The sequence below is a fragment of the Phytophthora infestans genome, genomic scaffold (assembly GCF_000142945.1).
Source record: "Phytophthora infestans T30-4 supercont1.16 genomic scaffold, whole genome shotgun sequence".
Classification (NCBI taxonomy): Eukaryota; Oomycota; class Peronosporomycetes; order Peronosporales; family Peronosporaceae; genus Phytophthora; species Phytophthora infestans.
Genome location: NW_003303743.1, coordinates 1,547,188 through 1,559,691, shown reverse-complemented (window position 1 = coordinate 1,559,691; position 12,504 = coordinate 1,547,188). Strand labels below are relative to the sequence as shown.

The window sequence follows — 12,504 nt, the reverse complement described above, 5'->3', positions numbered from 1 at the left end:
GTTGGATAGCGTTCAACATAACTTACCATACTCCCAGCCAGAATGTTTCATCTCCGCCAAACGCGCCGCATTCATCGCCACCGACTTGCAGAACGTGTCCGGTAGTTCAGTTCCAACGCAATCGGCTAACTCCTCATCAGAGAGTTCTCCAAGCTCCCAATCTCCTTCCCACTCACTGTCTTCTGATCCGAGGCCAGTGCACTCACGTGCACCAGCCGCCATGATGTTAGGATCACCGTCGACTACGCAGGCGACAGGGAGATGCGGGGCAGCTGACGCAGCACCGGTGTCTGTGGTGTCACTTATGGTGCCTTCAGCTTGAGCTTCGCGTTCTGGACTGTCTTGTAGGACGCGGCGGCGTCGTTTCGGGGATCTTTGCGTAACCGGCGCCTGCTTGTTCGTCCGAGGGGGGCGCAAGGTCTCCACAGCGCCTTGAGCATCTCGCACAGGCGTTAGAAGCGCACTTGAAGCCACAGTTGAAGCCACAGCCATCACCACGTCTACTACAACTTCCTCCACCTCTGGTTCCACAGAATCTTCCTCATTTTCTGCAACAGGTATTACCTCTTTAGCTTCGTCCGTACTCGCTGTTGCTTCTGTCTCTTTGGGTGCTGCCGGCTCAATATGTGGACCTCTAGACTCTGCTATCTCCATGGCTGTCGTCGTAAGTTTCACCGCCCTCTTCCTAGACTGCTTCTTCAACGCACGCCCCTCAGCGCCATGCTTTGGCTCTGCTGCTGACTGCCTCTCGTCGTCTCGACGAAGGCGACGCTTGTGGCGGTCACTGAGGGCTGCCTTGCACAACCGGGTCTCTTCCGCTGTCAGCGTCCGTCGTGGCATCTTGCCAGACGTCGCCACCATTCTGGTCTGCTGCCCCCGCGGTCGTTTTGAAGTATGAGAGAGTTTTGTGACTGTCGGCCACCCGTTGGTGGTGGGTGACACCGCCTCTCTTTATCTCGTTCAATCAGGAATCCGGTCCAGCTACCCTAAGCCTGTGCATCCGGCCGTTTTAGGCTCCCACTTTTGTCTTGACTTCAGTATTGAGCTTTCCTGCGCTCTCTTGAGATCTGTTCAATACAAACTCCAAGTCAGTTTTTCTCTTATGTTTAGCCGCTAAACATAACATAGATGCCGAAAAAAACTGAAAGAAGCTATACACCTCTTATGTTTAGCGGCTAAACATACGGGAACTAAGGGGTTAAAACTAAGCGTATGCTCGTGGGTGGTTTCTGTTTTTCTGTTTACCTATAAGCGAGGAATGGACGATGTGGACATCCACAACGGACAGCCAATAATGACAGCGTGTTATACAATACCGTAGGCTGTCGTTAGGCTCCTGCTTTACGTTACATGTATGACCGGCGTCACGTGCCGCATTTCACAAGTCGCCAAACACCAGACAGGCCAGAATCTCGTGAAATTTCCTGACAAAAAAACTCAAAACGACATCTCGATGTATACCGAAACCCATGGATACGGCCAAAACTGCCGTATTTCTGATGATAATGTTGCTATCCGTGGCCAATGCCAAGATGTACGTGTACTTCGACGACCGCCGCAAGCTGTTCAGCTTCGAGCGCATCCAGCGATGTTACACAATATCGAACTGTTGGGACAACCGCAGCAGGAACTCGGCGTGGAATAGCCTACCGGACTCGTCACAGATAGTCTGGTACAAGGACGAGCATTGCCAGAAGTTTTCAATCTCTCAGTCGGGTCCAAAAGGAATCCTCGACTTCAAGAACACAAAGCTCTACAACACCGTGTCGTCCTTCATGGCGATAGAGTACAGTATGTACCCGTTACAAGGCATGATGGAGAAATGTCACGAGAGCGCTGTGCTGAACGGTAGCGTCTTCGAGTTTGTAGAGGACACGAAAGGCAACAAGCACTAATAACCGCCACAATAAAACGTTGTTAAAGACAATGTAGCCATCTTTTCTCTGTGATGGTCTCGTTGAGAAGGTCCTGAATGGATCAACGTGTGCCAGCAATAGAAAAAATTTGGACCCATTTCCGTCGTGGCATAACATCCGCATCAAAGAGAGCGGCAACTCGCCCGCCTGTTGCCAAATGCCATTTTGCCGCCATCAGTTTGGTGTTGCAAATCGAGTATCTCACGCCTGCTGGTGTAAGCTTACCTGAACTTTTCCGGAAGGGGTTTTTGGTCAATAGAAACAGCTGCTCATCACCCCTCCAAGCGATAAACAATCGCACTTCCAGCAGCGTCCATCAAAGGCCAATAGACCAAGCGACTTCCTGTGCAGCATGACGAGCGGCTTACGGCGGCTGGCGGACGCTTCGGCGTCCGGGTCCTCCGCTGCAGCATCGTCTTCCTCGTCGGACTTCCCCTACGCAATCGTGATCGGTGCAGCTGTGGGGTTTCTTGCCATAATCCTCATCGTGGTGGGGCTCTTCTTCTACTGCAAAGAGCGCAAACGCAACAAGGAGTTGGCACTCGAGCCGTACGTCAACCTAGCGCCTAATCCGCCTGCAAGTCAGCTATCCCCGGGCATCGCTACGGCCGCTAACCAGCACTCCGACCGCAACCCGACGAAACTGCAGCTCTCTGCGTCGATGGATGCCCACGCAGGCTTCTACGTCATGACGTCGCCTGTGAACTCCAGTTCTTTGCCTCCCGCAGTGCTTAAACCCACGGGAAGCCACGGATCATCCAGTATGGACCATTTCTTCCTAGCTAGCGACCCGTCAATGCAAAAGTCGAGCTTTGAACGGAGTTACGAGGACACGCAAGACCTCGACTCGTTTGATACATCGGCACGAAGCAGAATTAACTCGTTTGAGGCGCATGAAAGCTTCAGACGTGCTATGGGGTACAGTGACAGCACGAGTAGCAGTGCTCGCACTGCAAACAGCAACAGCAACAACAACGATTCGGCGTGGCCGAGCTCTGGCCGTGGGGGGCTATGGGACGACCCTGCCATTGTAGCAGCGCGTATTCCGATGGATAGAATAACCCCAGGCGACGTTATCAGCCGCGGGGGATTCGGTGAAGTGCTCAGAGGTACATACAAAGAGCGGGATGTAGCCATTAAGAGGCTATTGCCCGAATCGAGGAAAGATTTGGCCAAGATCGAAGAGTTCCTGGCCGAAGTCAAGCTGCAGGCGGCGTTAGAACACGAACGGATAGTCCGATTCGTGGGTGTGGCCTGGGACTCCCTTACAGACTTGTGCGTCGTGTCCGAGTTCATGGACGGGGGTGATCTGCGTGCTCTGTTGATCAAGTTTGACGAATTGGACCGTCGCCCAATGGGTTTTGACGCTGAAAAGGCCCGAATCGCACTGGATGTGGCACATGCACTCACATATTTGCACTGTTTAGACCCCATGGTTTTGCATCGCGATCTCAAGTCCAAGAACATTTTATTAGACAAAAGTTGGCGCGCCAAACTCACGGACTTTGGCGTGTCGCGAGAACGCAGCGACCGCACGATGACTGCAGGCGTGGGGACGTCTCTGTGGATGGCGCCCGAGGTCATGATGGGCGAGCGATACGACGAGAAGGCCGACTTGTTCTCCTTTGGCGTCGTTCTCAGTGAACTGGATTCTCACAAACTTCCCTATGCAAGTGCAAAGGTCACTGAAACGGGGCGTGTTATCCCGGACACAGCAATTTTGCAACTTGTGTCCTGTGGGAGACTCCGTGTGGAATTCACTCCTCCAGCTTCTCCAGCACTGGAAGCAATGGTGCATCTAGGCAAGGCCTGTGTGGATTTCGAGCCCGATGCACGACCTACCGCCTCGCAAGCGCTGTACCAGATGCAGCTCGTTATGCGCGCGTTTGCGCAGGAAGAAACCGAAGAGTCTTATGTCTTCTGAGGAGGTCACTTTCATCGTGTAGTATTTCACAATATTTCGATACCGTAGCTAAAAATCTTGTAATTATCCCTTTCATATACTTTGAGAATTCCTACAATTTTGCAGTACGCGTTGATGGCGTCATCTTTTTCCACACAGCTACATGCTTCCATGTTTTTCCAGCTTCCTTTTCACGCCGCACTGCCAGCTCTGCAGCTCTGCAGTCCCTGGAGCACCTCGCGCGCCGTAGGACGTTGCATTGGGTTCTGACGCATACAAGCGAGCGCGACCTCTCGAACTTCTGTGGGGCAGTTCGCAGCAAAATGAGGTCGTAGCTCTCCACTGGCCACGAGGTTCAACACCTGAAAGGCGCGCAGCTTTTCCCCCGATCTAGAGTCTCGCGCACTATAGTACGGTCGCTTGGCTTCCGAGTCGATCTCGGCTAGTAACACTCCGAACGCATAAATATCAGTGGCTGGTGTGGGAGATCCCCCTGTTAGCAGCTCTGGGGCTGTCCAGAACGCGTTGCCAATTCCTGCGGCCATGTCTTTCTGGTCCACAGGCGGAGAACCCTCTGCAGCTGGCGTCAAGTCGATGAGTTTTGCCTCAAAGTGGTCGCTCATTGCCACTTTTTTCGCTCTTAGCACGCGATATACTATCGGTTGAGGGTGGCGTGTATGTAGATACAAAAGTGCTCGTGCAATCCCAATGGCTATCGGCAATTTGTCAGCCCAGCTCGTGAGCATAAATCCTGACCCTGAGCTTTGCAGTGACGGAGGCCCCGTCATTGCTGTTTGGTTTGTTGTTGCAGACGACGAAGATCCGCCTGAGACATCGGATAGCGATGACGATGATAATTGCTGGTTCACTTGCAGTCGGCGATGACGATTTCTACGCAAAAAGGACGCCAAATCTCCTTTTGCAAAATATTCGGCCACAAGGCACAGCGAACGCAAATTTTTCCCCCATGCAACTCCCAGAAATTTGGCAATATTTGGATGTTCCAAAGACGCTGTGAGTCGGATCTCGTGTACGAAATTCATCACAGCGGGGAACACGTCGTCGTTGTCGGGCGGGTTGAGTCTCTTGACGACGATCTCCTCGCCCTCAAACTGGCAGAGCCACAATTGCCTCGTTGCGCTCTCCGCTAACACTCGCTCAAAGGCGATTTTATCCACTGCAAGTCGCTGCGTGGCGAGCTGTGCGTCGTGATGCAAGACGTGGAAGATCTCGTCTGTCTGGGACGTCGTTAGCGCGTAGTCGGCGACGCTTGAAGCAGTTAAACTCCTGCTGCTACTGCCACTCTTGGCCGAATTGATAGTGCGTCCACTGCCACTGAGCCACACGTTCTTGCTAACCTTTTCGTCTTTAAAGGACGAGAAGGAGGCCATGGGGTCCATGGGGGACACCACGGCCAATACGTTGATTGAATCATCTTGATGATGACGAGTTTCGACGATTGGAGGTGAAGTGAGATCCTCAAAGTCTCCGGAGCTTTTGCGTTGGCTGTGGCGGGTACGACGAGATCGATAGAGTAACCATAGAAGAAGACCAAGAACGAGGAGCCCACCGAGGATGATTGGGATCAGATACAGGAGATTGAAGCCATTTGAGTCGTCTTCTTGCCGCTGAAGACGACGCAGTACCCCCATTATCGTAGTGCCGTATGTGCCGGTGCGACGCCTATTAATACGATGGGAGACCGGCGGCATGCACGGCGGGGACAATGACGATATATTTCGAAGCCAGCTTGTAGGTATGGACGGCAGAGCCGTCAAGACGAAATGCTCTTCAAATGGGTGATTAGTGGGTAGAAGTGAGCGGAGATTCTGAATTCGCACCGATTTTCAAAGTTTAAATAATCGACGTGCTGTTATGATGTAAAACGTATTTTGACCCTTCTTCGCACATTTACGTGAGTGCAGCTATAATCTTGACGCCTTTTCGCCGTGTCAAAGCTGGTGGGTTCAGTATCTTGTTGCCAAAAACTCACTACGCACAGGATTTTCCACAGCATTCTTGCTGTTGAGAGTTTCGAGTGAAAAATGCAGTGGTTTTTGGGCCTGCTAACAGACCACGTCGTCACAATTGTAGTCGGCTATCACGATCGGGACGACACGAAATAAACACTTCAAAAGCTGGAAACAGGCGGGCTTCAAGTACATTTTGCTTACATTTTTGATACCGTCACTTGGCGACTTACTGCCTCTTTTGTATGACACGTTGAAGTTGTTGCGATAGTATCTACTTTTATGAGGTTTGACACAGCTGGCAAAGCCACGAGACCCCGCAACATTGACATTTCACGTTCAAGATATTGCTCCGCTACGCTGTCGTCGGTCCTTGCTTGCTCAGCGTAAGACTAAGCTTGGGGTCTGGCGTCTGCAGTAGCTTGTGCAGCTCAGCCGATACCTGTGCGGCCGAGGGGCGTTCGAAAGCATCCAGTGCCACGCAAGCTTTGCCCAGTCTTACGATTGCCGCTGTGATGCGAGTATCCACTTCGGAGGGCGACGAAGACCCTCGTCGTCCGTGTCTGGCTCTCCCCGAGCTAGTGAAATGCACACGGACATGTCCAGCTGCGACTTTCTCCAGTAATTCGGCACTATCGCCTTGTTCACCAAATCGACTACTGTAGCCATAGGGTGCTGCTAACGAGTCGAGTTCGCATAAAATCACTCCAAAAGAGAACACGTCGGTTTTCGCGTTGCTGCGTTCCCCACGAAGAGCTTCCGGGGCGCTCCATAGAGCGTCAACGCGCGTGCGTTCTCGTCGTAACCTGTCTGCCACTCCGATCGGTACGGACGTTGTTAAAAGCCTTGGAGGTACTGATATAAGTGAACTTTCGTGGCTCATTCTCCTGCGATCCATTGCCGATTGAACGCTGCTCCCTTGGAAACCTGATAGTTTTGCATTCAGATTTTCATCCAATAGGACATTCCGAGACCGAATGGCTCCGTGCACGAGCCCTTGCGAGTGCAGGAAGCTTAGTGCACTCACTACTTGTGTTGCTATGGAGATTTTCTGACGGTTAAATCCTCGTCGACTGAATTCATCGCGTACAAGAGCATGGTGGTGTTGTCGTCGACTTAATAAGGAGCGGAGGTCTCCACCAGCCATTAATTCAGATACCAAACACACATACGCGAGCGATCTCCACGATACCCCAAGAAACGACACTACGTTAGGATGCGTCAATGACGGAGAAGAAAGCACTTTTACGTTGGCGAAAAAAGCGTCGAGGTTGTTGCGATCCGCCAGCCAGTGTGGCAGTGGCTTCTTAATAGCCACCACTCGATCTCTATACTGACCGCGATACACTTCGCTGTTGGTACCACGCGCTACGAGTTCATCGAGGGAAATCTCGCTCACAGAAACGCGAACGGCTATTACTTGTGGGTGGTGCCAGGTCTCGTTAGCTTCCTCTAGAGTGGACTGTTCTTGTAGAAAGCAGGAGACACGCGAGCCAAAAGAAATAGATGACGACATGAACGAGTTGCTGTCGAGCACGTACAGCTCGTCGGCTGCAGGGGAGCGTCTTGAGGACGCGTCCAAAGTACCTGGAGACGGCTCGGGTACGGCGTTTTTATCCATCCGACGGCGTCGTTTGTGGCCAACGAAAAGGATACAGAACAGGACCACGATCATAAGGCCACCACCGACAGCAAGACCAAGCTCATCGTCACTTAGAGAAGAGCCGTCGGACGAAGAAGACGTCGGTGTAGGACCCTGAACGATGCGATCCGGCTCGGAAGTCACCGTCGCATTTCCAGCGTCGGAAGAATGATCAGACTCTTGTCGAAACACAACGAAGCTCGCTGTATGTACACGCTTGAACGTGTATGGCATCCTCTATTGCGCTCGAGTTGAAGCTGCTGTAGTGCCGGGCGGTTAACGAGAAGCTGCAGGGCGTTCTCTCGCCTCACCGCAACGTCAACTAGCCAACACTCTGCTGTGTACCAGCCTGCCGGTTGGTTAGTGTATCGCACGCACGTTTGGAGTCTTTTTTGGCTTGCGACGAGGTGGCCCTCGCCTCGCTTTCAGCCGCCGCCTCCCGAGTCACAGCAGTGCGGAAGCCTCGCCCGGCAACTGCCATTGCTGAACGCCCCCCAGGACTCTCCTGTCCCCAAGCATCAGCGACGCAGGCTCGACGCTTGGCTTGCAGTCGTTACGCCACTTTCCACGAAGCAACTGCCCCACGACAAGAAACAGCAGCGCCTGTTGAGCAAAATGCGGAGCCAAGATCTTTTTTGTACTCGTGTGGCGATACGTATCCTCACAGCACTTGGATTCAAAAGTCAACTTCGATGCACAATGTCGAAGTTGCTGACGTCGAGTGATTGCATTAATCAATGATGTAGCCATTTCCACGTTTAAAGCAACTTTAATTGCACCATGAAACATGAAAAAAACGACTAATTTTCAGTTATTGGATATTCCCTTGATTGCAACAATATTACAGTGTGTGTGGGATCTTGGACCGGAGCAAGTAGACGATCTGCATAGCAGGTGGGCGTTTGTTCGGGTCCTGATCGAGACATTGCGCTGCCAGGTCGCGCAGTGCTCGCGGGCAGTCTGGCCGGAACGGAGGGGACGCACGTCCGCTTGCAATGAGCGGCACCCAGTCCATGTCGTTCTTTCCCTTGTTCTTCCGGCCCTGACTGTAGGCATATGGTGGCAGACAAGTGTCCAGCTCGGCCAGAACGACACCGAAAGAATAGATATCAGCCTTCTCAGAGTACCTCTCGCCGCGTAGCACCTCGGGAGCTGTCCAAAGTAAAGTGCCCACCCCACTGGTCATGGTTTCGTCGAAGCTTGTCTCACGACTCAGTCCGAAATCGCTCACCTTGGCTTGGAGATCTTCCGTCAAGAGCACGTTGAGTGACTTTAGATCGCGGTGCAACACGACGGGGGACAGCGAGTGCAAATACACGAGCGCGTTGGAAATATCCGCCGCAATTGGCAATTTGTCATCTTTCCAGGTGAGATATTTGCTTTCCGGCTGCGCCAGGAAGTGCGCAAGGTCGCCAAGTGCAACATACTCGGAAACCATGCACAAATCCGGCAAAGTGCGCCACGAGAGGCCCACGAAGCGGACAACGTTCGGGTGGTCCAGGAACGCAGCCATGTGGATCTCCTTGGTGAAGTCCACAAGCGCCTTGAGCTCCTTGTCGCCAAGAAGAGCAGACGCATTCATCGCCGATGAGCGACTGGTGTTCGCAGCGGCAAAGCCTGCAACAGCTGCCGCAACCGTGCACTTGATAGCGACTTGCTGTCCTTCGTATTCGCCTCGCCAAACTTCACCGTTCGGCCCACTTGTCATCTTTTCACAGTAGATAATACCCGCAAAGGCAATTCGTTTCAGCATGAGTTCCTGGTCGTCGCAAAAAGTTGCCAGTTCCGGTGATCGCATCCGGAAACTTTCGTTGATTGCCTCAATTTGCATGGCATTGTCAAATGACGGGTGCGGTCCATTGTTGGACACATACTGTCCAGAGACATGTCCGCCCTGTTGCGGCTGGTCGCGGAATGAATGTGCCTGCATGAAAAAGGTGTTGTTCTCATTTTCCGTGAGTCCGTCTTTGTTGGAATAGCTCCTGGAGTGACGCCACATGACGAAAAATACGAAAGCGGCAACAATAAAAATTCCCAGCAACACACCCAGAACAATTGCAACTGTCGAGGAAACCTTGGACGACTCCGAGTCATCGCCACCAGACTCAGTAGCCGCGTTCAGTTCATTGACCCAGAGCTTAACGCCAAGTTCGATCTCCGGCTCGCACCACGTGCGTTCCTGTACATTGACATCCACTTCGGAAGCGGCCACCTCTCTGCATGGGGTGATGAACTGAGCGCCGTTGGGGCACGTGTCATCGCTCATAGTCCACGAGCCCTTTTGCGCCAGCAGATAAAGCGCCGTGCTGTCATTGGCGGAGCTGTCCTCAAACTGGAAAATCTGCGGGTCAAAGTTCTCGTCGAGCTGTCCATCCGTGGACCACAACGGCCCCGTCTTGGTCTTGAGCGTCCCGAAACTCGATCCCGCGGAGCTCATACTCAGTGCACACAGTGTTTTGGATTCGACGTAGCTCGGCTCACACGCCGATTCCGTGAAAGTGATGACGTTGCTCTTACATTTCTTAAGCGGACATCTTAAGGCATCATCGAACGCCTCAGCGGATTGAAACACGTCGCTCATGGTGCGTCCGCAGAGCACGTAGACCTGCACATAGTTGGCCGAGGAGTCGTTCGTTGAGTCGGGATTGGCCTGCACCAAGCCGGCACTCCAGAGCATGGCACGTTGGACATTGCTCTTGAACGAGGTAAAGTTTGCAACACTGACACCAAGCTTCGTAAGCGCCTTGTTGAGGCTGGTGGGCGCAATGGGCTCAGAGATGGCAGCGTTGTCAAACAGCTGCGCGGCGATATCCGTTCGCGCCTGGACAGAGACCAAGAGGGTTGCGAGCACTAGAGATAACACATTTAGCATCGACATGATGCCACCAGTGGCCTGAGGGGCCAAGAGCAGCGCAGCCAGCTAATGGCGGAGTGGGACCAGAGTCCTTTCCGCCTAGGAGCTGAACACTTAACGCTAACGGTCGAGTTGGGTACGGGTTGGTGGCATAAGACTGGACGAAAAGCGGCATGTTTGGATGAAAAAGTCCATACTTTGATCAAGTGCCACTTTACTTCTCCAAACAATGGGTACACGTACATACTTGAAGTACATGTACAACTTACGTTGCGAGTCGCGAGAAGTCTTGGTTTGCTGTGAGGCACACAAGAGCAGTGGAGGTCGGTGCCTCAGGCATTCGTGTACAGTATTGCGAAGTAGACATTGCGGAAAAACGGTATAACTCGCAACTGACGGAAAAATATCACTTAAAACTGATCTCGGTCATGTGAAGCTCACATTGTGAGCCCATTTGTTCACGCTGCGTGAAAAGTCACATCATCGTTCGGTCAGCAATTCTTCCAGATACGGGGGTACTCAGTTCTCCCACCAGTGATACAAGCTGCTGAGGTCTCTTGTACATGTACATACTACAAGGGACTTCATGCTGAACACTGTTCAGTGAACAGGTGCCAACGCTGCAAAATCCAAGCCAATGCTTAGCAAAAAGTTATTTTTATCGTCATTGGAAGAGCTCCCCAATGCAGTTTCAATGTTCAATACGAACATCAATACCTCTTGTTCGTGGGGTCGTGAAGCATCTATTACTTTAAAAAATATTATGAAGACTCGCCTACTGAGTTTTAATGACTAAACTCGGAAGTAAGAATAATGGTAGCCCTAAAGGTGTTGGTGCTGCTGATACAATTGGTCTGGTCAATCGAATCGCACTCGCTGTCGATATATGAGGGCGATAAGACAATAACGGCTAGCATCCTATGAAGAAACACCCCGACGAGTCCTCGACTAAAGATACTTTGAAACAAAACATAAACTCCACAATCAGCAAACGGAAAGACGCGCATCAGCACTTTCTGCACCAAATAAAATGTATTCGAAGTCGTTGGTCTGCTTACACTGATCCTTATATCAGCCACACGAGATCCTCAATCTTTACTTCTCTCCTCTCTCGTTTAGCCTAAGCCTGCTCCCGAGAGATTAATTCATCTTGGAAGGCGGTGCACGCGGGTCGCGGCCCGAGGCGGGAGCGTGCTCGTCTTTGCGGTTCGACATCATGTACAACAACACTGCACCCACACCGGCAGCAACCATCAAAGGAGTGCTAGCAACATCGTCGTTAGTTTAAAGGGGCACACCAACACCTTCCTTCACAAATTTTCTTACGCCGACTTGTTACGCTTGACGTTGTTCTTGACTTCGTTGGCAACTTTGCTGGGGTTATCGAACGGGATCGCCATTGTTGGTTTGGCTTGTTCACTTGGAGGTTAATTCAAGAATGAGTTGCCATTTCACCTGTCAGGGCTTGCAACGTGGGACCCAGGCGTTGAAGAAGTTTTATCTAGCTGAGACCCGGCACCCAACAGCCACTATTTATTAACGGTTGGGTGTCACAACTGGTGGAGAAGCTTAAAGAACTGAGAATTAGGATGCCAGCGACCATATCGAGTGTTTATTTTAGTCGTCGCGCTTATTCTTCTTGCTCGGTTTCTGCGGGTGCACGCGTATAATGGCCTCGTTCCACTCGGTCGCGTCCTTCTCCGAAAACTGACGCTCCTTCATTTGATCGTACTTGTACCACGCCGCGAACAGACCAATAGCCGCCACCCACGACGCGATGCTGCAGCCACAAATACCGAATTAGTAAGACTCGCCCTTATTTTGAACGCTCACACGCGGACGCACCGGACGTTGCGCGGGTTCCTCTCGAACAACTTCGCCATCACCTCGATTGTGTGGACCGCTGAGTGTGATGCTCGCAAAAACACGCAATTTGTCAATGTTTGGGCAAACCCTACTCCTGACAAGGACCTATTTTCAGTGTCCGCGAAATAAAGTGTTTTATTGGAACATCTACCGGTTTTGCAAAGCGAAAGCACTATCACTACCGGTGCCCTAATTAGTCGTACCCTGACAACCGGTAATTGTGGTGTTAAAGTCGAAGGAGTCACAATCAAAATCTTGTCGATATTCTTCTTCATATGCTGCATGTGCAGTGGCAAGCAAATTGAGTAAACGAGCACAAGGCCAAAACCTTTCGTCACCTTCTCCAAAGCATG

General features: G+C 51.8%; 7 protein-coding genes across 7 annotated transcripts in view; 1 reads left to right on the top strand and 6 right to left on the bottom strand.

Annotated features, from left to right (window-relative positions):
- The window catches only part of PITG_08902 (pleiotropic drug resistance protein, putative), a gene marked incomplete at both ends in the record, with an annotated part of 6,261 nt that extends 5,400 nt beyond the window's left edge, over positions 1–861 (bottom strand). The window contains one exon of the mRNA XM_002902908.1: positions 27–861. Within this exon, the coding sequence (XP_002902954.1) occupies positions 27–861 (835 nt within the window). The remainder of the gene's footprint in view (positions 1–26) is intronic.
- Positions 862–2,268: 1,407 nt separating this feature from the next.
- On the top strand, positions 2,269–3,840 carry PITG_08901 (protein kinase, putative; the record flags this gene model as incomplete). Its single annotated transcript, XM_002902907.1, has 1 exon — positions 2,269–3,840. One exon carries the CDS (start codon positions 2,269–2,271, stop codon positions 3,838–3,840), a length of 1,572 nt encoding a protein of 523 aa, XP_002902953.1.
- Positions 3,841–4,010: 170 nt separating this feature from the next.
- Positions 4,011–5,373, bottom strand: PITG_08900 (protein kinase; the record flags this gene model as incomplete). The annotated part of the gene is made up of 1 exon (XM_002902906.1): positions 4,011–5,373. The coding sequence occupies one exon, from the start codon at positions 5,217–5,219 to the stop codon at positions 4,011–4,013; it is 1,209 nt and encodes a 402-aa protein (XP_002902952.1).
- Positions 5,374–6,144: 771 nt separating this feature from the next.
- On the bottom strand, positions 6,145–7,665 carry PITG_08899 (protein kinase; the record flags this gene model as incomplete). The annotated part of the gene is made up of 1 exon (XM_002902905.1): positions 6,145–7,665. One exon carries the CDS (start codon positions 7,663–7,665, stop codon positions 6,145–6,147), a length of 1,521 nt encoding a protein of 506 aa, XP_002902951.1.
- A 607-nt stretch (positions 7,666–8,272) lies between these two features.
- PITG_08898 (protein kinase, putative) lies at positions 8,273–10,370 on the bottom strand (the record flags this gene model as incomplete). Its single annotated transcript, XM_002902904.1, has 1 exon — positions 8,273–10,370. One exon carries the CDS (start codon positions 10,307–10,309, stop codon positions 8,273–8,275), a length of 2,037 nt encoding a protein of 678 aa, XP_002902950.1.
- Positions 10,371–11,269: 899 nt separating this feature from the next.
- PITG_08897 (uncharacterized protein) lies at positions 11,270–11,708 on the bottom strand (the record flags this gene model as incomplete). Its single annotated transcript, XM_002902903.1, has 2 exons — positions 11,270–11,549; positions 11,612–11,708. The coding sequence occupies one exon, from the start codon at positions 11,537–11,539 to the stop codon at positions 11,426–11,428; it is 114 nt and encodes a 37-aa protein (XP_002902949.1).
- A 194-nt stretch (positions 11,709–11,902) lies between these two features.
- Positions 11,903–12,168, bottom strand: PITG_08896 (uncharacterized protein; the record flags this gene model as incomplete). Its single annotated transcript, XM_002902902.1, has 2 exons — positions 11,903–12,065; positions 12,131–12,168. The coding sequence occupies 2 exons, from the start codon at positions 12,166–12,168 to the stop codon at positions 11,903–11,905; spliced, it is 201 nt and encodes a 66-aa protein (XP_002902948.1).
- Between the last annotated feature and the right edge of the window lie 336 nt (positions 12,169–12,504).